Here is a 27,245-nt window from a genome sequence, read left to right as displayed (position 1 = left end):
CAAGCCAGGCCCCAGGGCACTGAACCATGCCACCTGTGAGCCCATTACCTCCCCAGGCAGTGGCACAGGGGAGTGAGGGGCTGCAACCGGAGCGCCATGTGGTGCCGCCTGTAGGCCTGGCCAGGCCCAGCAGCACATGGGGGCCGCTGCTCCCTCCCTCCTGCCCCCAGACCGCCTGCTCCCCCGCCCAAGTCCACCCTCAGCATACACACCCGCGTGCACCCACATGCACACGCAGGAGCATGCTCTCAGAGAAAACACAGCAGAGGGCTCTAGGAAGAACCATGGGATTCTCAGGGACGGGCGGACGCCCCCGTGACACTGTGACCCAGTCACCTTCCTCACTGGTTTCCGAGGAGCCTCCCCTCAGTTGCAGAGTTGGAGGGGACAGCCAGAGAGTCCCGGGAAGGGGCCTGCCCGAGAGCTCCTCCTGTGCTCCGGGTCCCCTCGCAGCAGTCCCTACTCACTGCCCCCAGCCCCGAGCCAGTCTCGGAAGCCAGGGGAAACGTCCTCCTGAAGGCCCCGGGGCTGCCAGGGCCTCCCGAGCCCTCCACCCAGTCCCGGGCACAGCTGGGGCACAGCTGGGGCACAGCTGGGAGCAGGAGGCAGACACACAGGCTACTAAGGATTCACTGTGACAGAAGGGAGCTGAGCGTAGAAAGCAGGGACCGCCTCAGATGAGGCCGCCTCAGCTCTGCAGCCCCTCAACCCTCCCACAAAGGTCAGGCCGCCCCCACGCCGGGGGGCCTGAGATTCCCCACGGGAGGCGCTGCGGGGCTTGCCAAGGATGAAAGGCAGCAGCAGAGGGCCCGCAGCGCTGACAGGGGTGCGGGGCGGGGGGGCTCAGGGTCTGCCCCGTGCCTTCTGCGGCCAGGCCTCCACTGTGTGCCTGTGGGTGGGGACCCTCAAGGCTCCCCCGGCTCGGCTCCGTCCCTGGTCTCAGGTACGGCGTCTGACCGGTTGACCGCCGCATGGCCCCTACTCCTAACGCCCACCTTCCTCCCCAGCACCCCCACTGTCCCCTCGAGGCTCAGCAGCCAGAGCGACCCTTATAAAAGCTGACCCATGAGGCTCCCTGCCCGGCCCCACCCTCACATGCGCACTTGTGGCATGTGCATCTGCTCGGTGTCGATGACAGGCGGGGGCAGCTCCACGGGGCAGGTGCCGCTACTGGTTTGTTCCCTGCTGTCCCTGAGCCAGAAGAACACCTGGCACATAGTAGGCATTCAATGAATACTCACTGGGAAATCCTAGTATGTGCCCCAAGTGAACAGGGTCTTAAAGAGAATGAAGATAACTTCCTATGTAAATGGTTCAAAGAATAGACGAGTACAAGCAAAAATCTTGAAGTTAGATTCTCCTAAAAAAAACCCACAAAAGCCCGTGTAGATTGCATCCTGACTTGTGTGAACACTGCATCCCCAGGATCCCCAGAGGTGAGCCAGCCGCTGGGAGGAATGCACCAAACCGGCCAAGTGGCTAAAGAAGGGAAAGTGACCAAAGAAGGCAATTGCACCCTCTCTGCTCTCTGGCAGCAAGCGTGAGGGCAGTTCCAAACAGAGCAGCTCACAGAGGACCTGTGCCAGAGAGGAAGCCACCTCAGAAGCTATGGCCCTGCCCGCCCCCCCCCCCTCGCCAAAGTAAAAGTCTGGACACATTCTGGGCCTTGGCGCCCCCTGCTGCCCAGGACCAGCACTGCCAGTTGGGCCATCCACATGGGGTGCCCCAGGCCCAGTTCAAGGGGCAGAAAGCAGTGGCCTTCCTCCACACGTGCTCTCACCGGCCATGCAGAGGAAGGGCCGTGAGAGGCAGAAGAAGCCGTCCACGGCTGGGATAAGGGGGGAGCTTCCAATGCGTCGGCTCTGGGGCTCAGGCTACGGCCAGCCAGGGAAGAAGTCCGGGGCAGCGGGACAGGCGGGCACGGCATGTGCCAGCAGGTCTTCGGGGGGAAAGGGTGGGGTCTCAGGCCACAGGAAGGGAGTGGAGGACCCCGCCCACAGTCTAGAGAACAGTCCAGAGCAGGGCTGGGTCCTCTCCTCCCAGGCCCTGCCTCCCAATCGGCGCTGGCCCCGGGAGCAGCCCTGCCCCCGTGGCCACACGGGGCACCGCCGCTGTGCAGGCACTGCACTGTCTCCACCACTCAGCTCGGCCCTTAGTGTGGAAACGGCTGCGCCACCGGCGCAGCCACGTGCCGATGAAACTACTCGCCAGACTCTGGCCCCAGCCTCGGCGTTGTTGGCCAGCAGCCCCCTCCCCCATTCTCTGGTCCAAAGCACGGTGGCCCCTCCTGGTCTTGGAAACTTGAGAGCTCTACTTGGGAAGGGGGCTGTCTGCCTACCCCCCAGCTCCTTGCACTGCCCTCCTGGTGAATCCCGCAGTCCCCGCCAGCCTCCACATGCTGCCAGAGGGGCCTTCCAAACACACGCGTGACCCCCGGGGGAGGGACGCCTCTGCTCTCCTCACGGGCCGGCCGAGCCAGGCGCTGCACTCGGAGAGTCGCTCCCTCACTGGGCTCCCGCAGGCTTCTGTCCCACTTCAGAGAAAATCCTAGGCCTCGGCCTGATCTCCCTCTTCTCTCGCTGACACATTGGCTGTCCCCTGTCCCAGGACCTTCATATGGCTGGCCCCCTCTTAGTACTGAGGGCTTGGTGTGAACATTCTTTCCCCCGGCAGCCACCAGATGCGGCATGCGAGGGAGCCCCATCCCTCCCCCACACGCCTGGCCCAGCTCCCCACCACCGTCGCCCTGCCCGAGGAGGCCACCCGCCTGATGCCTTCCTGTTGAGGCACCTGTCTGGTTGTGTCTCCCACCTAGAGAGTGATTCCCAGGGCACAGGGTGTGCCCGGGGACAGTGTGGGACCAACAGACAGCTGGAAGGTCAGAGGCACAGACTGGGGCCACCTGGAGCACCATGTCCCAGCAGAGGCAGCCGATGAGGCCAGGGAGCCCGGGAGCACTCAGCTCTGAAGCCAGCCTGCCGGGAACGGCGCCACAGGCTTGAACAAGCTCCTTAACCCCTGGCCCTGGCACCGAGCCTGTTTCCTGCTCTGTGAAGCAGAAGTGATGACAGTCCCGTGGCTCTGGGGTCACTGCTGTACCTCCAGTGGGGAGGTGCCAAGCCACAGGGCACTTCGTCTTCACACGCAGCTGAGGCCATCAGACACGCTCCCTGGGGCTGATCAGCGTCTGCGCAGCTTCATGTCCACACCAACAGGGGACACCGTCTGTCTCTTGTCACTCCGGCCACTCTGGTGTACATGCCTCACTGTGGCTGCAACTGCATCCCCAGTAACTGGAAACCTCGTCACATGTGGCTTTTGTCCAATGCCCACTAGACTCTTTGGCCCACTCCGCTCCTGGAGGCGCTCTCGGGACAAGGGGGCCTTTGCGGTCCCCACCGTGTGGAGGCCTGGTCCCCTCCCCCACTGGTGAGGGTGGGTTTGTACAACGCAGGTCCCGAGATTCCCTGGGTCACGGTCGCAATCTCTGCCTGTGTGGTTCGTGCTTCCTGTGTCTGCCTCGAGGCGTCTCCCTCCCAACGCCACGAAGGGTGTCTCATGGTCCCCCTGGGATGCTCCTGTCCGGCGGCGAGAGCTGTGGCGGTGCGGCCGGGCTCCCTCATGCTCGCGTGGTGCGAGGAAACCCGTTTCTTTCTGTCTTTGTTTTTTTTCTCTACTTATCCCAGCACCACCGACAGAAATCAAACTCATCCCTCCTCAGGTCACACAGCTCAAGTGCTCGCCTACTCCACTGTCTGTTTGTCCTGAGCAGGCATCTCCAGTCTTAAATTGCTCTTCAACTTTGTAAGTTCTGAGAGCTGATAGAGGAAGTTTTCCTACATTATTCTTCTTCAAGAACATCCTGGCTACTCTTGGCCCTTGGCATGTCCATGGCCATTTTAGAATCATCTTCTTGAGTTCCACAAAATACCTGTTGGGACTTTGATTAAAATTGCATTGACTCTGTAGGTCATTTTCTAACTGTATCCAAAACTAATGTTTGTGTACTGACTGCCTAACCAGCAAACTTGCTAAACTCATTAATTTTAACAATTAATCTATAAATTCTCATAGATTTTCTGTTACAATCATATCATGTGAGAATAGTAACATTGTAATTTTTCTTCGCAAGCTTTTTAACTTCTACTGTTTTTACCGTTGGTGGCACACTGATGAGGACTCACAGGAGAAGTTAAAGTAGAAATGGCCAAGCAGACACCCTTCTCCCGCTCCGGGTCCCAGAGGGCAAGCATAAGGACGGTGCCCGCTCTAGGGGCTTTATATTCTGTTATCAGAGTAAGAGAATTCCCTTTAATTCCTGTTTTAAGTTCCGTGGTTTCTATAACCACGAATGGATACTAAATTCAACCATAGGCCTTCCCTGCTTCTGCTGAGATGACACGAGTTTTCTCCTTGACTCTGGACGTGGTTGATCACACTGATTCTCAAGCACCACAGAAGCAGGGATGCCCTTGGAATAACCATGAACTGCAGGGCTCAGCCCGTTCGCACCTGCGTGGGTTCGGGGCCTCATGCCGGGCCACCAGGAGCAGCCTGTCACCCTTCTCCACCCCAACACCTGCCTCCTGAAACGAGCTGGGAAGCGATGCCCTCGGCCCGCCCTTCTGCTGGTTTAGTTTGCTGGTCTCCATTTCGTTAGCGTCTGCTCTTGCCCTTACCGGCGCCCAGCTCTCCGCCAGCCCGCGGTGGCGCTGCGCGACCTGCGCTCCGCACCCAGGCGCTGCAAGGCCCTCCGCGCTCCTGGACGCGCCGTCTGGCCTCGCCCCACAGGTTGAGGTGCGTGTGTGTTTTCACTGCCATCCCAAACGTTCCACAGAGACTTTCCCTGGGACCCCGGGTCACTTGGCAGGGGCCCACTGCCAGGCCGGCGTGCGGCCTCTGCCGCCAGTGTCCGCGGTCCTTCCAGCAGCAGAGGGCAGGCTGCGGGAGGGTGGTCCACGCCGGCTGAGACCTGCTTGGCGGGCCGGCACAGGGCCGGCTTTTGTCAGCGCCCAGGCCGGGCGTCCTGCTGTCCGCGCCGGGCCCCTGTCGGACGCGCCGCTGGCGGTCTCGGAGCAGGGCGGGCCCGCACCCCTGCTGTCAGTGCGGCCAATCCGTGCCTCGTCCCGCCCGCCCACGTCTGCGTCGGGCGTGCTGAGACCACGTTCTTGAGCGCGTACAGAATTTAGAATGTGACTTCTTGCTCCCTTTAATCATGAAATCTCCCTTTTTATCGTTAGAAATGCGTTTTTGCCTTAAACTCTACATTGATATGAATATGAACAGTGCATGGCACATCCTTTTCCATTACTTCATTTGTATTTTTTGTATCTTTAAGTTTTAGTTGTATCTGTAATAAACAGCACAACATATTTTTAATGAAGCCCAACCATCTTTTTTAATTGGAATACTTAACTTATTCAATATCCATGTAATTTCTGACCCGTCTGAACTGAACCCGAGCGTTTCACTAGCTGCGCTCCCTCTGTCCTTCCTCCGTCTCTCCGCGCCCCCCTTGCTCACCTCCTTTCCAACTGAGTATCATTTATGACTCTATTTTTTCCTTCTGTTAACTTGAAATATGTTCATTATTTTATCATCCTAGGTTACCCTGGAGATTACAACATGCATCCTTACCTTTTAAAAATATTAACTGGCACCCTCAGCCTCTTTTAGCCACCCGGGCACCCTGAACACCTGCCTGCCAGCTCCCAGCACTCAGGCCGCCGCTGCAGCGTCAACGACGTGGCTCCTTGCTGGGCCTTCCGCCTCATCCCAGTGTTTAAATGGCTCCCCATCTGGGCCCGCCTCCAGGTCACCCAATGTAAGACACTGGTGCCCACAGGGGACCCAGGGAGTGGACTGGAAACTGGACATGTGCAGAGGAGCCAACGTGAGTGCTGGTCAAGGGGACGGCCAGGCAGGCCGCAGTGCACACAGAGAGGCGCTCAGCGGCCCTGGCTGATTAAGCACCAATTAAGGGCGAGAGGACAAAGCCTGTGCCCCTGCGGGGACCGCACATGGGGGAATGCTGGGAACACGGGCCCAAGGGCTCGGGAGTCAGACGCCGGGCTCCGCAGGCTGACCTCCCTTAGAAAGGGCCTTGTGATGATGGGGTCGAAGAAAGCCATTTGTACTTCAACGTTTTGAAATCTTTAGGCAAAAAATTAGCAAACATCGAATCCCACGTCAGTAATGGACTGTTGTGACCAAAGAAGCTCAGTGAGTGGGGAGGCCGTGGGCGCTCCAGCCGGGCATGGCCTCTGAATACTGAGACCTTCCCTGCGTCGGGCCCGTCTCCATGTTGGGCCCACAGCAACATCGGGAGAAAAGCCACGGGCGCCCGGCTTCCCCTGGCCAACCGCCCGACAGCAGCAACGACGCAGCCACGGAGGGCTGGAGCCAGATCCACACGTCGTGGGAGAGGCGGGTGTCAGCCCACACGCCATCACCACATGGCAGGCCATCAGCCACGAGCTTCTTCACCTCGCAGTCTCAGAGACCCTTCTCCCAGGGAAGTAGATACACAACACTTGGCAAAACCCTCAGCCGAGAACACAAGCTTGGCTGAGACCCACCTTCCAGCACGGACCACAATAGCACCGAGGGCCCATCGGCATGGGCTGAGCATGAGCACCATGCGAGCCTGTTCTGCCCGCAGTGTAGCCAAGCACAGTGCACCGGCCTGGAAAGCCCTCGAGCAGCCCGCGAGCACGCGGGCCGGTGGCCGGCTCCTGTCTGCAGCCACCACATGCCCCCACGTTGCCCTGCCCGCAGCCGCCACACACGCTCCGCACGCCTCCCCTCAGCCGCACAGCAACAGGCTCTGATGGCCCACACTCCCAGTTTCACATCAAAACACACTCACTTACAGTTTTAAAAAACAACCAATTACTGCATCTATAATAAATTATCTTATTTAAAGTTAACTTCTTAAATATAAATAAACTCCAACAGGTATTCGTACCCCCACGTTCGCAGCAGCCAAGGGTGGGACAGATGGGCAGGATGGACAGGCAGGCAGCGTGGCTCCGCACAGTGGTGTGCCGCCCTGCTCCGCCTCGGACGGGGTCCCTGGCCCCACTGCACCACAGGCAGACCTCATGGGCGGCGCGCCGGAGGCAAATGGCTCATCACAGAAAGATGTGTGTTGTGCGACTCCGCTTATGTGAGGGCCGAGGGGAGGCAGCCTCACAGAGATCGAGAGCCGATCTCGGGGGCGCCAGGGGCAGGGCACGGTGCGGGGAGTGTTTCATGGGACAGAGCGTCCGCGTGGAGAGATGGGAAGTCCCGGAGGTGAGGGTGGGGGCAGCTGCCCAGCAGGGCAAACGTGCCCGATGCCACCAAGCTGGACAACGGCTCATGTTGTAAAAGTTTACCACAATTTAAAATATACACATATATATACTTAACTAAAGGCACCCTAAACACGGGTAGAAATAAGGTGCAAAGAAGATATTTTCGAAATGTTTATCTGACAGAGGACACATATCCAGAACATATAAAGAACTACTAAATAATCTATAAAAAACAACCCAACAGAAAAAGGATATACATAAGCTACTAATAGAAGAAGGAGAAAACTAATAGCCGAAAACCCCATGAGACAACATTCAGTCTCATTACTAATCGGTGAAATACAAATTGAAACAAGAGGCCATTTCATTGAAATGGGGGGAAACGCATGTCTGACACACCAAGTGCGCTGCGGCGGGGTCACAGGGACCCGCACCCTGTGGGTGACCACAGCCCCAGTGGGAAGGGCCCTTGGGAGTGGGCATCGGGCCATGGCCGTCGCCAGCAATTTTACTACCAGGAGCGCCCTCTCCCCCGCGTGCACTCCGGGACATCTGACGGGGACGCCACGGGTGCCCCTCAGAGCAGACGACCCAGCTCTCCAGCGGGTGCCTTCGACGGGAGCACACACGACTCTGTGGCACCGGCCAAGTGGGATGCCACGTAGCAGGTCCAATCACTGAACTGGCGCTACGTGGGTGCACCTTGAAAACTTCATGCTACGGTTTAAAAGGGGCAGAATCAGCTCTGGCCAGATAGCTCAGCTGGTTAGAGCATCGTCCTGATATGCCAACGCTGTGGGCTCATCCCCAGGCAAAACAATCAACCAATGAATGCATCACAATCACTGGAACAACAAATCGATGTCTCTCTCTCAAATCCATAAACAAAAAACAAATAAATACGAGGGGTAGAATCAGCCATAGAGTACAACTTCAGCAGTGTAAACTTTGAGAACACATAAAATGAACTGGCAAAAGGGTCACTGGCCGCACAGGGTTCATGGGGAGGCGGGAAGGCCAAACAGGCGGAGCAGTGAAACCGCCCTGTACGACACTATCATGGCAACTACGTGACATGATACGCTGGTCTGAACCTTTGGAAAGCACAGCACCAGGGGGCGGCGGGGGGAGCGGAGCACTCACGGAAACTAGGGACTTAATAACAAGGCACCATGTTGCTCACCCCTCGCAGTGAGCGCTCTGCAGGAATGTAGGGCGCCAGCCGCAGCGAGCCAGGGAGCACGTGGGCACTCTGCGCTCTCTGCGTAAGCGCTCTGCAAACCTGACACTATTCTGAAAGCAGAGTTGATTAAATTTTTAAGGAATATAGAGGGAAAAAAGAACCATACAAAATAATATTATCTGTATCTGTGCACCAGCATCACATCTTTATGAAGCGGGTAATGAGAGGCCCTTCCTTCCTCGAAGACTTGAGGGTAGACAAGTTCGCTTGTGCGAAGTGTTTACCACAGCACCTGGCCTGAAGGAGACTGCAATAAAAACACTATGACCATCTGGGGACATGTGCCAGGCAAAAAGTACCCAGACGCACGCCAGAAGCTAGTGGTTACCTCGGGAGGGGAGAGGGGAGTAGGGGCGGGGGCGCGGATTCAAAGGAGATCTGAATGTATTTGTAAGAGTGATTTTTCATTTCTAAAAACCTGAAGAATAAAAGAAGAAACAGGAAAATGCTTACCTCAAGGTCATCGAGGGAGCGGGTAACACTAAATCTCTTGGATCTTCCGAATGATCTCCGAGCAGAGGTGCGCTGAGAAGTCTGAGCAAGTCCAAGTCCCCGTCCAAATTTTGAGCCCTAAACAAACCAACCAACAAACAAACAAACAGTAAATTGAGCTGCCTCCTTGGGAGAGGTGCTTTGCTTTGCCTGACGCACCACCTCGCCAAGAACTGAGGGCAGAGTGGGACACGGCATACTGGACCACGACCGGCCCGGGCGGGGTCACGGCGCGCAGACATGCGCTCCCTCAGTAACAAAAAAAGAGCCAGGCCACAAAGAGTCATCCCAGTGCTTCTGGGGATGAGCTCTGTCCCTTGCAACCATGAGCCCCAGAGGACAAGCCAGCCTCAGCCTCCACGGTCACCAGGGGATCTGTCACAAGAGCAGAGGAAAGAGCAGGTATGAACGTCTGCGAAAGCACTGTGCGGCAGGACAATGACTGGTTTCCATGGGCCGCGCTGTCACATACTTTTATGAGTTTCTGGGATCCTAAAGAGCCCTCGACACGCAGCTGGTGTCTACAGCCCCTACCCACTCGGGGGCAGGCATTGGCTGGCCAGTGAAACATCTTGTTCTCTCTCTGGGAAACAACTAGAATTAATTTACTTGTTATGCTAGACACTTCTCCAAATGCGATGTTAGTTTCAGCAAGTCAGTCATGACATCTCTAAAATAAAAAGCACCGCAGCTGAAAACCGGACCTCCTAGCGACTAGAAGCCCTAAGTAGCCTGAGGGACAGAGAGTGAGGAACCCTCGAGGAAAAGCCAAGGCTCTGGGGACAGACGGCGGACCTGGGCTGGAGCCAGACCCCCACGAGGTTGGAAGCCATTAGTCACCCCCGAGTGACGCCACCCCACACAGGTGCCAGCAAGAGCCACCTGGAGGTGAAGTCTCAAAGCGGCTGCATGGCAGCCTCTCCAATGCACCTGCTGGTGCCCAGCTGAGTTCCCTCAAACAAATCAAGGTGCACAGGAAGGTCTGCTTGTCCCCGGATGGGGATGGGACGGTGACCTGCAGGTGACCTGTGCCTGCGGCCTCTCTGAGGTTGAGAAAACATGGGTTTCAACTCCTGCCTGTCACTCTGGGGGTCACCAGATCCCGCCTTCCGCTGGTTGGCCTCTGAGACACTCTCAGGCGAGGGCCTCAGGGTTCCAATTCAGACACAGATGTGCCCCGCAGGGCGTTTCAGCTCCTGGTGACAGGCCCCTCAGGCTTCCCTGCCAGAACTCAGACTTCCGGTTGGCAGCTGGGCAGCTACCGAGCCCAGCCCCACTGCTGCCCCGCCCGGGCTCCGGGCTGCACCCCTTGCTGCCCGCCATGCTGCTCCCCTCCAGCAAGTCCCTCAACTTGTTCCAGAAACACTTGTCTAAAAAAATTCCTTTTCCAAAAAATGTGCCCCAGAGCCGATTCTATCTAGAAAATATGCCTGGAACCCCACCATCTCTTTCCAGGAGCCCAGCTCCCTCCTGGCCCAGGAGCCAGCACGTCGGGGTCAGGCCCGCACGGGCCCCACGGCCTCCCTCCCTGCGCAGCCTGCGCCCCGCACCTGCCCCGCGGCCCCATTCAGTGCCCGCCGGGGCGTCCCCACAGTGCTCTGCGGGCCCCGGCCGCCTGCCCCTCCCTACCTGCAGCCTTCGCCCCAAGATGCCTCCCCGGGACCTCCTTTAACCCTGGCCCCTAAGCCTCACAAAATGAAAGAGCATGCGCCAGCCTCTGTGGCACGTCCCCAGGAGCCTGTGCGTTGCCAAGGGCAGCAAGGCCTCTGTCTGCCTCCCACCCCAGACCCTGCGGCCCGGCGCAGTGCCCAGCCGCAGATGTAGCATTTGCTGAGAGGACGAAACAGAGCCAACCAACGTGGGGTCCTCAGTGTCCAATGACAGGGCGCCGGCCCCCTAAAGGGCATGGCAATCCATGCGGACACTCAGGTGCTTGTTGTCGCACAGGTAACCATACAGAAAACGTTCCTCATTCATCATGGAACAAAAGAAGGCTCCAGATATGAAAATATGAACCTCTGTGCAAACCCCGTATTTGCTGGCACGTATATGCGCCTTTTTGGTGGGGCTGCGGGGTGGCGGGTGCTGAACACAGGGCTCTGTGATAAGGACAGTGTAGTTTAAAACCAGGTCGCTGCAGAGCCAGGGCCAGGCGGCAGCAGAGCGGCCCCCAGCGGCCCTGCATGGGGCCAGGCAGGCAGGCCAGTGAGGAAGGTGAGGGCCTCACTATGCATGGCTGTGCCATGAGGTTTGGAAACTTAAAGGAAATAGAAGAAAAAGCTAACAAGCAGACAGAAAAAAATTCCCACAAAAAACTGAGTCAGCCCAGCAGTGACACCCCTCAACGAGGACAGTCTCGCATTTCCTGGCTCGTCTCTCGCTGCCGGGTGCACTGTTGGAAAAGCGCTGGCGCCTGGCCCCGCTGGCACAGAGCAGGCCGGTTCCCCGCAGACGACTGCACAGTGGCGGCTGTGGAGTGGTGAGGCAGCAGCTCCTTTTTTCAAAGTCAACTCCACTTTTTAAACTGCAAACAAATCACAACTACTCAAGAAGGTGGGCGGGAGATGCCTGGCAACACCGTCATCACGTGGCATGGCCCAGCCCAGGACTGCTGCGTCCCAATGTCAGAGGGCATGGGGGACAAGCTCCATCGTTTTGCCCCCAAGAGTCACACGAGAGGCCCGCCTCCAAGCATTGAGAACACAGCCCAACCGCCAGCATCGCCGTCGGCAGCCCCGCCGGGGGCCGCATATGGGCAGCGCGCCTCCAGAACCGAAGGGCCCGGCCCTACCCCCGGCCTCCGCTTAGGACACGCAGAAACGGCCCGCCTCATTGCTGTCGCCTCAAAACAAGAGGGGTGGGAGGGGTCCTAAGGAATGCCTTTGTCCCCACAAAGGAGGTCCTGAGAGGTGCCGGGGTCCCTCTGGGGCGGAACAGCTGAGAAGCAGGGTGAGAACAGAGCCCAGGGTAGCCGCCCCCCGGCCCAGGGTGCCAGCTGCCCAGCCACTCTCAGCACCAGCACTGACTGTCCCATGAAGCCACCACGTTAGGGAGAGGACCCGTTTCAGCACAGCCAGTCACTCCTCAACCTACAACTGAGAGAGACCCGGGGCAGCGGAGGGCCTGCTCAGGGCCACTCGGCTGGAGGGGAGGAGGCGGAGGAGACCCCAGTCCCATCGCTGCGCTGTGACAATCTAGTCACAGTCAGAACTGGAAATCCCCCGCCTTCAGAGCCCTGGCACTGGCCCATGGGCCCCAGAGGGGCAAGGGCCGCGCCCACCTGGTGGCCGCTCTGCCCAGCCCCCCGGTGCCTGGTACACAGCAGGTGTTTAATAGGCACTTACTGAACAAGTAAACTCTAACCCTGGAGACCATTTAGCTTAAAGTAAAGACCAGATCACCTGAGTAATTTTCCAGAAAGAGGTAGCATGGATCTAGTCAGAAAGCAAAACCACACCAGTTGTTTCAGCACTGAGGAGTTCATACAAATTCTAGCTCAGCCAAAAAGTATTTTCTTAGAGTGTATTGTGACAGCTTTCACACTCTCGGGCTCAGGAGGCAGCTGCGCCCGGGGGCTGGGACCGCAGGAAAGAGGGGAGTTCTTTCACCTTGGCAGCCGGACAAGGGGCCGGAGGCGCTGGGACCCAGACCGCGGCGCCTGAGGGGTGACAAGGCCGGCCCAGGAGAGCTGGGGGGACCGCAAACTGCACGCGGGCTGCCGCAGGAAGGACCGCCTGGTGGGGAAGAGTCACCACGGGAGGAGCGGGCAACCGGGAGCAGACAAGGAGCAGGGCCCCCCGCGGGCCCCTTGAGGCGGAAGCGGCCAGGGACCCAGATGGCGGTGCGGGGGAGCACACACGCCCCGGCACCCCACAGCCAATCACAAAGGGCAGGCTCGGAGTTGAGGGACAACAGCTGACTAACTGGCACAACTTGTTAAATCACGTTACAACAAAACTACACACCAGGGAGAATTCGAAGCCCAACATCAAAACAGTTTTAGAATCAACAAATTTCAAACATAAAACTGGACCAACTCTGGGAGGAGCATGTAAGGAGCTGAAGAAGGTTTACTCATCATAGCGAGCCACCATCTTGAGAAAAGAGGAAGAAAATGCAGACAAAGACTCGGTCTCCTATTCAAGAAAGAGAAGGATGAATAGAGAGGAAAGGACATTTAAATTGGGGCATAAAATTAAGGGAAACATTTATTTATTCAACAAATATCTAAGAGCCTACTATGTACCAGGCAATCAGTCAAGACAAAACCTTTAAAAAACAGAAACAAAGCACATCACTTCTAAACCAAGGAAGGAGGGGCAATGAAATAGCACACAAACCAAAAAGTCTTGAAAACAAAACAAAGACTCTGGAAAAACAGGAGGAAAAAGCCTAAAAAAAAAACAAAACAGATTTATATTAAGTACATAATATCATAGAACCAAAATAACATACCAGTAACCCCAATAAATATACATGGACTAAATTTGCCAATTGTCTCTGATCTTACTTGTGAACTATTAGAAGAATGAGAATTAGGAAAAAATCCAACTATCTGCTACTTACAGTAACAATCCTAGAACATGGAGAAATAAAAAGTTTAAATAAAATAATATAAAATGCTGAGTCAGAAAAGGCTTACACAGCTATGATGGTAACAGACAAAACGGACTTCACCTATAGTAAGACTTTTCCAATAAAAGACTAAATACACAAAAAGAGAAGGGGAGGAGAAAATGCCACCATCGATTTTATGACTGTTTTAGGCTAGAATAACCTTAACACCAAAACCAAAGACAAGGGGAGGACGGAAAACTAAAGACAGTCTGATCACTCATAAACACAGACTGAAAAGTTCTATGAAAATGTTAGCAACCCAAATCCATTAGTATATAAAAAGATAATCACAAGTTAGGTTTATCTCAAGAATGGAAGTGTAGCAAATCACATTGGCATTTTAAAGGAAGAAGCTTGGTTGGTCATCTCAATGAATGCAAAACAACCAAAAAAGAAAAGCCAAAATTCGACCCATGTTCACGATGACTAGTATAAACAAATAAAATAACCTTGGCAAGGCAGCTGGGTATGAAAGCAACAAATCAACTGCACTTTTACACATCACAAAAGTTGGCATTTACAATGTTTAAGCAGGCACCAGTTGCAAGGATAACAAAATGTATAAAGGACTGAGGAATACAGCTAACTAACAACTCTAAGAATAAATCCAAGTAAAGATGTTCATAAAGACAGTTAAAAATTTTATTGAAAGAGAATAAAGAAGAGCTAAATAAGTGGAGACAGATACCATTCTCATGGACAGGAAGGGTCAGTACTGAAACGACACCCACTCCCCCAGGCTGGTCTGCAGATTAAAGTACAACTGCAATAAAAATGTCAAGAGCATTTTTAGAGAATTTATAAACATTGTGAAACGTATATAAAAGTGCAAGGCTCAAGCAGAGTCAGGGTGCGGTAAGGAGACCTGCCCCATCAGATACAAAGACATATGAAGCAACAATCTTCAATAGTAAAGTATTGTGGGGGTGCTGACCACGGAAAGGGGGACTGAGGCACACCCCGCACACACGTGAGTGGGTGGCGTAGAGCAGGGGGCACTCCCAGGCCCCTGAAAAGAAATTTAGCGCTCCCACACCTGGTCATCCACATGGAAAAAATGAACTTGCCAACCACCTTATTCCAGTCATAAAAATCAACTCCAAGAAATGTGAGGGGAGAACGGAAAGGCTCTTCCTGACCTCGGGATAGTAGTGACTGTCTTAAATCAAAAGCACAAAGCATAGGAGAAAATGCTGCGTCAGGTGACACTCAAATTAAGAACAGCTATTCATCAAGGCACCACAAAGCAAGCGGAAAGCCAGCTGTGCGCTGGGGAGATACACGTGCACACCTATCCTCAGCAGAGGGTTATCGGCAGCACCTGTAATTCCTGCACGTCATAGAGAAAAAGGCAGCCGAGTAGGAAAACAGGCCATCAGCAAGGGAACCAAACCTTCGTGCCCAAGGGGGCACCAACTGAGGCCACTGCGAGGGGCCATTCTGCCTCTGCGAGGCTGCCAACCGACAAATCTGAGGACACCAGCAGCGCTGGCCAGGACGGGGAGCCCTCTGAGCCAGGATGCCGGCAGGGGCGGGGCTGTGGGGAGGCCACACTGTGTTTCCGCAGGGCCAAGTTTCACTGGGACTGCAAGTCTCTGAGCCCCAGACCTGGGCGGTTCAATGACGCTGGGGCCTACGGTGAAAACTCGGGGGGGCTACCTCCCCGGGGTTTCCATTCCAGGGGCAAGACCAGAGGACACCCCCCGGGAGGAGCTCGGCTTCCGTTCCTCCTGGAGACACCTGCTCACGCTGCAAAGGGGAAGAGGGGAAACCCAGGAGTCCTCCCTCTGTCTCCAAGGAGAATCTGCTCAAAGGGCCCAGGGCTGCCTCCCCGCTCAGGAGAGGAAGGGGCAGCCTGTGTCTAAGCTCTAAGACTCCTGTCTGCGGCGCCCCCACCTACTGTACAGCCCCGGTACACGCAGGGCGACCTCTGAGGTGGTTCTCGTTGTGTGGCCCAGCATGAGGACAGGGTGTGGGGAGAGCAGCAAGGTCATCATCACTAAACAACGAGATCTGCCCCACTTCACAACGCTGGTGGCCATTGTCAACATGGACAAATGCATACTGAAAATGTAACTCCCGGCCATCACCCGCTAGACGGGCGCTGCCAAAGCTAGCCAGTCCGTGCTGCGCACGTGGGAACTTCCTTCCCACACACACCTGGAGCCGTGCACAAGAATGTCTGCCGCAGCACTGTGGTCGCTTCCGTGGTGACTCTGCGTGTGTGTACTGTTACATGGCCGAAATGAATAAACTGGAGCTACAGGTAAGATCACAAATAAATCTTTAAAACAATAACAAGTGACTAGGAGACAAGGGCAGAGCCCACGTCATGAAGCTGCAGAGGCGGCCGTGACCAGTCGGTACACCGTCAAGGGACTCAGACACCCCAGCGCCCTAGTGGACACAGCGGCCTCTCAGCTCTGAACGGCCGCACGCTTCCTGGAAATCACATAAAACCAAGAGCGAGCGACGCCGGGCGTGCTTCTCCGCTCTGCTCCCCTGGCTCCTGCGGCAGCCTCGGTGGCAGCGCCCCTCGTGCCCCGAGCCCCTAGAGCGCGCGCAGCACCTGTTGTCGGAAGGCGCTCCGTGCCCAGCGCTCCAGCCCCAGGGCAGCTCAGATCCATGGTGTCTCCGCTAATGGCGTGTTTATCCCTGCGGACCAGGGGCTCCCGCCAAGGCCGCGGTCGCCGCCTGCCTTCCTTGGGATTGGGGCCAGCGAGCGATGCGATGCTGCCCATGGGCATTGTTTGCACAGGGTCATGATCAAAGCCACATCTTTTCACAGGAGCCTTAACTGCGTTCCCCAGATATTTTTACAATCTATTTTAAAACTTCCTGTCATTGTACTAGAAAAACTACAGGATCCCATGTGGAATCCTGTGCCCTCTGGGCCAGAGAGCAGAGAAGCCTGCGCAGCGGCTCACAGCGCGGCCTCCCTGCCAGGCCCCCTTGCCGCACTAGGGCTCTCCCGGCAGGAGCCACCTTCTGCCTGCTAACAGCACCTCTCATGTACCTTCCTGCTCCGGGCACTGGCACATTTCACAACTTAGGCACGTGCCCTGACCAGGAATCAGACCAGAGACCTCTCGGTTCACAGGCCAGAGCTCCATGCACTGAGCCACACCAGCCAGGGCTTGCCTCTTGCCTTTCCTAAAGCCTCTTTCTCTTCTTATGTCCTGGCACGTCCTCTGTCCCTTTCTGGCCTGTCCTCTGTGCATCTTGACACACCTCCAGCCAGCTCAAGCCGGGCCTGGAGGGACACCCGGACACCCACCTCACAGCCTCTGGAAACTTCTGCACTCCAACCAAAGAGGCTGTGGGATTACACTGAGCTAAAAACACATGGGAGCCCATTCAGCAAAGCAAAAAGCAACCAATAAATTTCAAGAAGATTATAGCAGGGACCCAATGAAACACAATTCCTTACTACTTATTTTTAGATAAACAGGTGTCCCATCCCATTACAAAAGGATCTATAGGGGAAGATGACATGGAGCTCTAGGTACGCCTTAGTCTCAGCACTAATTTGCCACCTGACTGTGGCAAGTTGTTAATACGCATAAACCTTGTCAGTAAAATGAAAATAAAGGTACCCAGCTGGACAAACTCACAGAAGTCCCACCCAGGTTCGACAGGACACCAGGTGCACCACAAACTAGGGAATGCTACGCTGTTACCTTCTAATGCCAGTGACACAACTACTCCGTGACAAGTATTTCATTCTTCTGTGACGGGCGGTAATACCAGCCAATACCATCCTTCTTGGCGCATGTTTGTTCAAGGTGAAAGAACATTAAAAAGAAGCCCAAGATCCCCGCAGCGACTCATCTGATCTTGGACAGAGGAGCAAAGAGAGCCTTTCCTACAAATGGTGCTGGAGCCAGGACGTCCACACGCAGAAAAGGAAGTCTGGATGCAGACTGCACACCCTTCACAAAAAGTCAGCGCAACACGGGTCACAGGTCTACATATAAAACAGGAAACCGGGACACTCCTGGGAGGCAATGGGAGCACACCCCGACGCCCCTGGGCACCGCGATGTGGGGTTTTCCTGATGAAGGAAACAGCGCACGGCTCGACACCACGAGGGAGCCGTGCCCCGGCGTGAGCAGCCTCCACGCCTCAAGGACGCTCTCACCCCAACAGGGCCTGCTGCCTTGGCCACTGGGGCGAAGACGCAGGCCAGAGCCGCTCTGGGCTTTGAAGGAGCTGCAGGGACGGGACCCTCTGGGCACCAGCAACAGGAAAGGGCAGAAAGGAGCAGGGAAGACCCTCACCCAGGCTATGAGAAGTCACCATCCCTTCCACCAGCACCTGTCCCTCCAGACCCATGCAGGACCCCAAGAGGCGGCAGAGCCAGGGCCTGCTGGGGATGAGACCACTCGAGAGAGCCACGAGCGCGCCAGGCAAGATGGAGCCCGCAGCACACAGTCACAGCAGGCACCCTGCAACCCCCGACAAAGGCCGCAGCTCAGGGGAGCTGGGACTGGGGACTAGGCAACTGGTGTGCTGTCACTCCGTCAGTCACTAAGTCGTCGAATCAAGTTCACCGTTACTGATCCACTCCCAGCAGGCTTACCTTTTTGTCTTCCTTAGTCTTTCTAATATTTCGATGGGGACCAAAAATGGTTTGCATCCCAAAAGCCTTCCGGGACCAGTCCCTCTTCTGGGTGCTCAACGGTGGCTGCGCCAGGCTGCCCTCCACCCGGTAGCGGTCCGCGGGAATCTTGTTCATGGGAGGGGGCAGCGTGCCGCAGTTGACGCTGGACCACCCGTCGGTGGAGTCCGTGTAAGACTCCTGGTCGCTGGCGTGTCCACACTGCCACTCCTGCAGGACGTGAACCGGAAGCCACCGCTGGCCGAAGCCACCGCCAGGGCCCACGGCACCTCTCTTGGAAGGAGGGACAGAACTCCGCAAGGAGGTCGGGGGGACCTCCACGTGAGCAGTGGGCCCTAGGTGCTTGCTGAAATCCCAGCACCGGTCAGCCTGCTGAGCAGCTTCCCCTGGGGGCCCTGCCTCGGGCTCGAGGCCAAAGGCCCCGTTCCAGGGGGCGCCCCGAGGCTGGGGGCCCCTCCCGCCTGCGCCCTCCCAGGCACTGCTGCTGGGGCCGTGCCTGCTAGAGCTGGCGCCCAGGTCGACCACAAGCACCCGGCTGCTTCTCTCTTCCTGGTTGAAATTCCCGATGCCACTGTCGCTGTTGCTGCTGGTGCTGGTGTTCTGGTGGGCGTCGGCATCCCCGTCCACAAAGGCCCGGGCCCGTACACCCTCAATCAGCTCGCCCATGTCCCTGTATAGCACGGAGATGAACTGGAGGACGGGCAGGGAGGACGCTGGGAATTCCAGGCAGCCGTTGGTGTCAGGGTCGGCCGTGCACTCAAACCCAAACCGTCGGGCGATGCCTTGGTGGATCTTGTGATTGAACAGGTCTGGATCCACCATAAACACGTGGCAGGAGGTCCGCAAGACACCCTCATCCTCCCGCGCCAGACTGCCATCGTCACTGCTCTGCATCGTCACAAGCCCAAAGAACCTCCTGTCGTCTGGGCACACAGCACTGAAGGCCAGCTTCTCGGCGGGGTACTCGGCCAGCACGGCAGCCTTGTCGGTGCACAGCTGCACCCCGTCGTGCATGATCTTCATGGTCACCAGAGAGTGGATCTTCTGCTCGGCCCGCAAGCGCCGCAGGCAGCCGCGGATGGCCTGGAAGCTCTCGGACTCCAGGTTGCAGCTTGTCGAAGGGAGTTCAATAGAACCTAAATAGCCGACGACCATGGCGACATTTAAAATACTTGCATCTAATCCAAAATCTTCATGGTTCTCTAGTCCAATACTGAAAACCGAATCATCATTAATAACTTTTGAAATTTCCTCCTTGGAAAGCAGGCTGGGGTGCAGATCATTGACACTTTCATGTCCAAGGTCAAATCGCGCAGCAGCTGACTCTGAAAGGGATCTTTGTTTCAATTTCGAGGGCTCTGAACTGCTTGCACGAAGACGAGGATTTTCAAAGATCATGTTGAAAATCCCACCCGACTGCATTTCTTCAACAACTCTCTCCGCTCTGTTTATACCTAGCGCTTTGGAATCAAGTCTGGGCTTCCGCCAGCCTTTTCCCTCGTAGAACCCCACTTCCTCATCGCTGGAGCACGACTCCAAGTGGCCGAGGCCTTCGCCCACCACCATGTGCAGGACCCCAGAGCACTTCCCGATTAACTTCACCACGTCCTCATGGGACGCCTTCTTCACGTTGATTTCGTTGACAGCAAGTATCTGGTCTCCAGCACGGAGGCCCACAAAATCGGCAGGGCTGCCCCTCATGACACAGCTGAGCACGCACGGCGCCTGGCCAGAGAGGGTGAACCCGTACCCTGCTCTTCCTCTGGCCACCTCCACGCTCCTCAGACGAGGGGGCGCCGTCCCCTGTGGCGGGCGCTCCCCTGTGTCCCCCGCTCTGTACATCTCAACGTGCCTCCAAGGCCAGGAGCATAGTTCCTTACTCCCGGGGGTCCGCCGTTCAGAGAATGCTTGATGCTGCCATAGTTTTTCTGGAAATAATGCCCTAAAAAAGAAAAGCAAATAGCTCATTATTAAAGCACCCAGCTCTCTATTGCTTACTGGTATTACCTAAACCTAAAAAGGTAATTCATTAACAAAGCCTGTCCCAGGAGCCTCTAGTTACTGTGTAAATGTCAAAGTGGAGGAGAGGCAGGAAATCTAAGGTCAGGCTAAGAGTCTCCTTCCAAGTAGGAAAAATCTCCCAGGACAGATCCCCCAGAACACGGTACCTCCTGAGAGGCTGCCCCTAAGGGCTCCCCAGAATCTGCTTCCTGGGGCTGCCCCACCTCCCGATCTGGACGGAAAGAGAAGGGACCTGAAGACCCTCACACTCACAGCATGGCCCGAGGTCCAGCAGCCCCTGCAGACCCGAAGTGTCTGAGGGACATCTGAACCAAAGGGCAGAGTCGGACTGAAAAGGAGGGCTGGCGCAGACTCAGGGCAGAATAACGCCTAGTCCAACCAGTGCTTGGTCACAAGCCCCTCTAGAAAGATTTTCCCCAGGGAAGCCATCAGCTAATGTTGTGTCATGCTCCACCCTCTCGCCAAGGTACCGTGTGGGGGAAACATCAGTCTGAAACACCTCAGCCCAAACTACAGAGGCTGCCCGATACCACAGAGAAAACCACCAAGAAGAGCACAGGAATTCAATACAATTACTCCAGGGGGATAGCTTCATAATCATGGGGGCTGTTGTCATCCAAACAAACCCGCACCAGGGCCCCAAGGTGATCCGATGACTCACCAGGAGGACATGGGACTATGCACACAGCCTACTCATGGCTGTGACTTACAAGCGACAGGACACAAAGCAAAACCAGAGCAGGGAGAGGGCCCGCGGGGCTGAGTCCAGAGGAGACCAGGCTCAGCCCCCAGGTCGTCTTCCAGAGCCCCAAGGGATGCGCCCAGTTCCCTGCGCCTCGTGTTGTGACAGCGCGTGGAGCGCGTCTACCAGGGAGGCCCCTAGAGGCTCAGCCAGGGCTCTCACGGGGGCCGCCCCGCGGGCCCTGCCTGGCACGTCCCAAACTCCAGGCTCCCTAGAGGACAGACCACATGGTTTGCACAGACAGGCAACGCACTGGGGGACACTCCAACCAGGAGGGGGCTGGGAACCCTCCCGACACCCAGGGTCCCGGCCACCAGCCAAGGGCAGCCCTGCAGTGAGAACGCTGTGCCACACAAAGCCCTTTAGAGCTCACTTTTAAAAGCAATACAGGCCCTGACTGACGTCGCTCAGTGGGCTGGGCATTGTTCCACAAACCAAGGGGTCGCTGGGTTCGATTCTCCGTCAGGGCACGTGCCTGGGTTGCAGGACAGGTTCCAGGTGGGGGGTATGTGAGAGGCAATGACAGATGTTTCTCTTGCACATCGATGTTTATCTTTCCCTCTTTCTTCCTCCCTCCCCCCTCTCTAAAAATAAACAAAATCTTTTTAAAAAATGAATACAGTGATTATGTTGTCAAAATCAAAATGTAATAGAAAATATTTTTTAAAGAGTGTGTTTTTAAGTAATTGTTTTAAAGTTATTAGGAGAAATTATGTCAGGGCTAACGCTCGCAGTAACAGAAGCATAATTCAAAGTCATTCGCATGCACAACATGAGAGATGGCTGACGTGGGAAACATGTTATCATGTGACTCCGTGGGCAGCTTCCAGGAGGACGAAAACACTGGTGCAGAGGATGCATATTTGAGTGACATTCTTTCATGACAGGGAAGAGTGGGAAAGTACAATTTGTTTCAATTTACTTCTAAATTACCGTATTATTTAATATCTAAGTGGTGCTAAATTAATCACTTAAATATGACTGAACATTTAATAATTGAATATACATCATTAAAAATATACACATTAAAGATAGCCAAGAAATGTGTTTTAGGGTCTCCTCATTGAATCTGCTTCAGGGGTATGATGGGCTGACTAATGTCCCTCCACCAAATATGCCCAATCTCAGGAACCATGGGTGTCACCTCGCACGGCCAGAGGGACCTCGCGGCTGTGCCCGGGTGAAGGGCCCTGAGACGGGAGGCCACCGTGGGTCCCCTGGTGGCCCCGTGGAACCGCAGGGCCTTGTGAGAGGGAGGCAGGAGGGCCAGGGTCGCAGAGAAGGCCGTGCGAGGGGGGCGGCCGAGGCGAGGGGGGCGGCCGAGGCGAGAGCGACGGCTCAGAGGACGGCGGGGGGGGGGGGGGCAGCGACCGAGGGGTGCAGGGCCCTCGGGGGGCTGGGAAGGCGAGAAAAGGGGTCCCCCCGCCAGGCCCCCAGAAGGCAGCAGCCTGCCAGCACCCGACCTCAGCCAGTTAGACTGATTTTGCGCCAGAGCCCCAGAACATGAAAGAGTAAATTTGTGTTGTTTTAAGCCACTGAGTTTGTAACCATTTGTTTCAGCGGGCACAGGAACCTCACACAAGGGGAGCCACCTTGGTGGTGGGGGACAGTGTATGCATGCAATAACCGATGCAGAAACGCTCAGAACACTGCCCGGTCCCTGGCAGGCACACCACGCGGAGCTGCCGCTGCTCCTGGTGCTGCAGGTGCCACTGGCTGCCGTGAACGCTCCCAGGACAGAGGCCAGCAGGCCCCGCTGCTTCCCTCCCGGCACAGGAGACTCCCACCAATAACAGAGCCTCTGAGGAGGACGCGGCCGCCAGTCTTCTGCGTAGAATCACTCGCAGCTCGCCGGGCCCCCGCGGAGGCGCAGCGCTGCCTGGCTAACACTGAGCACAGGCCGGGTGGGCCGCCCGGACCTTCCCACTGGGCTCTTACTGTCCTCCTGCTCTACTGACTAAAGCCAGTGTTTCTAACTCAGGGGTCATATCTTCATGCCTATAATCATATTTTATAAGTTCAGCCTATAGTTTAATTTTTCCTTAAACTGTATCAATTAACAATAAAACTAGTGAATGGACCGTGAAATTCAGGAGAACCACAGGCCCTAGTTTCCAACCTCAATGGGTATTTCTGCCGCTGGGCAGTTCCCGGGCCCCTCTTCTCCACCCAGAGGCTCCGGGTAGCACGTCCGTGTCCCCCCAGTCCGTGAGTAGACATGGGATGGTACTTGGACACGGCCCTTTGGGAGCACTTAGGGTTAGATGAGCCCCCGGACGAGAGCGGTGTCCTTGTTAAACGGGAGGAGCCCTCTGCCTGGTGCCGGCAGATTCAGCAGAAAACATCTCTGCTCACCCGTCATGATGTCACCTGCAAAGGGCAGCCTGGAAGGACTCCCCCAAGTGTGCAGAGCATATCTGGGGCTATAGATCATGTGAAAAAGACAAAGTTCTCTCTGGAGAACCTTGGAGGCGGTTGAAATTACAGCCAGATCTTAGCATTTGGTGGGATGTTTGGCCTTGTGTGACTCAAAGGGGAAAAAAGGTAGGAAACGAAGACAGAAAGAAACTGGAAGAAACAGCAGAGGAATTCTGCAGCCACAAAGGGAAGGCTCCCCAGCTCCATTCCTGCAACCCAGGCGACACAGGCCATGTGCTCAGGCCCCGAAGGACAGAGAATATTTTGTTACAAGTCACCAGTCATGCCGAATCTCAGGGAGTAGTTCACACCGAGACTGCTTTTGCATGAACTGGCCATCACAGCCCCAGGGGACACAGTTCTGGTCATGTGTGGATGGGGGTGAGTGGGTGGATGGATGGAGGATGGATGGATGGGTGGGGATGGGAAAATAAATGGATAAATGGGGGGATACAGGAATGAATGGAAAGATGGATGGGTAGATGAATGGTTGGATGGATGGGTGGATAGATCGGTGGGTGGGTAGGTGGATGGCTGGCTGAAGTCAGTAGTGATGGTCAATATTTGTCCAATACAAGGTTGACTAATTGGTCCAAAAATTAATGGACCATTTCCCAGAGCTATAGAAAGACAAGAACCTTTAAATTCAAGGGGCCCACCAAGTGCTCAAATGTTGGGCAGGGTAAAGTGAAAAAAGTTTCCCCAAACTTTCAGAGAGAAAAGGTAAATTTCATACAAAGAGAATTTGGCAACAGACATTTGAGGACAGAGGGCCCTGCGGACGAGGCTCTGCAGCTCCCATGTGCTTGCTGATGGACAGAGAGACACGCAAGCAATGAGAAGGGAGCAGGCAGTGGGGCCTGAGCTGGTGTTCTGGCTGGGTCACCCCGCTGTGCCCTCAGTGCGCCTGCAGACTGGCCATGCTCCCCAGGTGCGGCTGGCACTCTGAGGACTTGGGTGAGTACACCATTGTTAGCCCTCCCTGTACTCAACCTGGGGCAGCTCTAGAAGGGGAGGGTGGGCAGAGGAAGCATCGTGTGCGGACTCACCATGTTAGCGCGGCTGACCTAGGGCAAGGTGTCCCGTGGCTGAGTCTGCCTCACCGCAGCTACTGGGATGAACTGAATATCCCTAACAGGGAATGGGTCCCCTACTGATGCCTTTAGCCTGACTCCTCGGATTGTGTTTCTTTTTATTCACCCATGACGCCAGCTCCAGCTGGTGGAGGGGGAGGGAGCGGCCCGGGGGGGACCATGCAAACCCCAGCAGAGGCACAGCCTGGCCCCCAGCTACAGGGGCAGACATGGTGGCCAATGAACTCCCCAGCATCCAACATCGCCCTCCTGGACGCCAGGCATCTGATAAACACCACACAGAAGTGTAAACAAGTCCCTGTGCCCTTCCTCTGCCCAGGCCCCCAGGCACCGAGCGCGGTGGGCCGGAGCCCAAATATGCCAGGCAAGGAAGTGTCTCTCTCCTCCCTAAAGACTTCGAGGGCTTTGGGAACAAAGAAGGAAACGCTCTTCCTAAAATGACTGCCTAAAAGGCAGCCCCTTCTGAGTGCTGAATTTCACACCTCCCCCCAAACAGCAGAGGCTCTGAAGCAGCTCTGCTGGCGCCCAAGAGCAAGCTGCTGCCTCCCCTCCGCTCCACAGGCTCCCACATTCCATCCTCCATTCAGGCGCTACTCTATCTAGGAAGAGGGAGCAGAGACGGCGGCCCACCTTAGGGTGGTGGGGGCCGCACCTCGGGGGCGGGTCTCTCCTGAAGGGGCCCGTCCTGGGGAGACCACAGGGGAGAGCTTGTCCTGGGGGAGCCCGCTTTCTGGCTGCTCAGCAATAGCTGAGGCAGAGTCCAACAGGTTCAGCCAGGGCCCTTCGACTGCAGAGCCAGATGTAGGAGGGCCAGGCCTGCCTCTCATGTGACCTTGGTCAAGTGACAACCTTGGTCATGTGTAGGGCAGAGACCACAGCATCCCCTGCCTGGGGCAGTGAGGATCAGTGGGGTCCCATGTGAGAAACCTGGCAGAGGCCCTGCCTGCCTCAACCTTTAGCTGTGGCTTCAGCCTCACCTCCTTCACCTCCTTGTACAAAAATGAAGGGGCCTCCTCTCTCAGGCCCTCACCAGTCCTGTCCCACACAGCGGGGACAAAGCAGCGGAGAGAGGCGCTCTAGGGTGTGTGCCCGCTGCTGCTATGGGGTCTGTCGCCTCCACGCTGGGCTCTGGTCCAGGAGACCCAACTGAGCCGTGACGGGGATCGTCCAGGCTGGGACAGCTCAGCCCATCCCCAGGCCCCAGGAGCAGACAAGCAGGGCGCCCTGCAAGGGCTCCAGGCGGAAACCCTGACACCCGGGGTCTGGCCTCTCCCAGGTGCCCTGAGGTTCACTTTATATTTAAGGAAGGAAACAGTCACCAAAATTTTCAGACAACAAGGCCAGGGACTGATGGGCGAGCATAGGGCGCCACAGGCGTTTATGAGCAATGCGGTAGAGAGCCCCCAGGTCGGAGGCCAGGCCTTCTGAAAGAGCCTGAGTGACAGAGGAGAGCGCAGGCCCTGACTCCCTGAATCAAGCCTCCTGGGGGACCCCTCTCCACACCTCTCACATCCCTGCCACGGTGGAGCGCCTCTGCCTGGGGAAGCTCGCCCGCGCCTGTCCCCCTCTCCACACCTCCCCTAAGCTGCCATCAGCATCACCTCGGCTCACGGTGCCACTTGACTCTCCTCTGAGCAACCACTGCCCACACGGGCCCCTGCGCTCCCCAAAGCCAACTCCTCTCTCGTCTCCCACTCCGGCACAAGGCCACGCCGTGGGGCAGTGACCCCAGGTGCCAGCTGCTATGTGGGCTGAGGGCTAGCAGGCATGGGGCGGGTGCCCCTCAGACCCACTCCTCCTCACTGAGCAACTGGACCTGAGACACCCTTGGGCGCCGCCCCTCACCCTCCAAAGGGATTTGAGGAACATCTGATGGGAGTCAACACCAATGAGACTCACAGGGGACTCACGAAGTTTCTGAGAAAACTCTTACCCGTAGAAACACTGCCAGCCTGAATAGAAAGGGTGAAAGGCAGTACAAAATGAAAAGTGGGCGCTAGACCCCAAAATTCTCCTGGCAGGAAGCGAGTGGAGGGCATGGCTCAACAGCAAATACGTGGGGTCTCTCATGAGAAGGGGAAGACGGGCTCAGAGGGCTCAGGGACACAGAAGGGAGAGTGTGAGAAATTATCCCCAGGTCTTGAGGCTGAATCACAGAACTTCCAACACCAGCCGTGCTGGACCAAAGATGGCTGCGCTCCCAGGCCTGCCTCACGCCTCCCGTGTCCCCGCATTTGGAGGACTGCCGACGGTGGTCACCAACGCTGTCCGATGCTGCCTTTCTGGTGTGGGCAGAGGGGCCGAGAGTTGGCCCTTGGGGCCAGGCCTACAGACGGAGCGGAAGTGTGCTCGGAGCACCTTCCCCACACCTGGAGCTCATTTAGGTGACAAGATTCTGGACTTTTGAGCTGAAGCTGTCATGGGAGGCTTTGGGGACAGTGTGTTTTGTGTGTGGGAGGGAGGGACACGACTCACTGGGGCCAAGGGCTGGTCAGTGACAGGCAGCCTCTGAGACGGCCCCATGACCCCATCCGTGGCCGTCCCCTGCCCTTGGTTCAAGCTGGACCTCGTGCCCACTTCTAACAAACAGCACGGCCAAAGTGATGGGATGTCACTTCCAAAACAGGTCACAGAAAGACTGCGGCTTTTGTCTCGCTCACGCTCTCCCTCACTCGCTCTGAGGGGTGCCAGCTGCCAG

General features: G+C 56.3%; 1 protein-coding gene across 1 annotated transcript in view; it reads right to left on the bottom strand.

The window, feature by feature from the left end:
• RGS12 (regulator of G protein signaling 12) overlaps positions 1-27,245 on the bottom strand; it is a 100,118-nt gene that overhangs the window by 60,279 nt on the left and 12,594 nt on the right. The window contains exons 2-3 of the mRNA XM_054581891.1: positions 18,233-20,213; positions 8,995-9,111 (exon numbers count right to left, since the gene is read on the bottom strand). Of these exons, the coding sequence (XP_054437866.1) occupies positions 8,995-9,111; positions 18,233-20,113 (1,998 nt within the window). The 5' untranslated portion in view covers positions 20,114-20,213. The remainder of the gene's footprint in view (positions 1-8,994; positions 9,112-18,232; positions 20,214-27,245) is intronic.

Source organism: Pteronotus mesoamericanus, unplaced genomic scaffold (genome assembly GCF_021234165.1).
Source record: "Pteronotus mesoamericanus isolate MK-2021 breed Mesoamerican mustached bat unplaced genomic scaffold, CSHL_Meso_final contig_68, whole genome shotgun sequence".
Classification (NCBI taxonomy): domain Eukaryota; kingdom Metazoa; phylum Chordata; class Mammalia; order Chiroptera; family Mormoopidae; genus Pteronotus; species Pteronotus mesoamericanus.
This window is presented reverse-complemented; position numbering and strand designations above follow the sequence as displayed.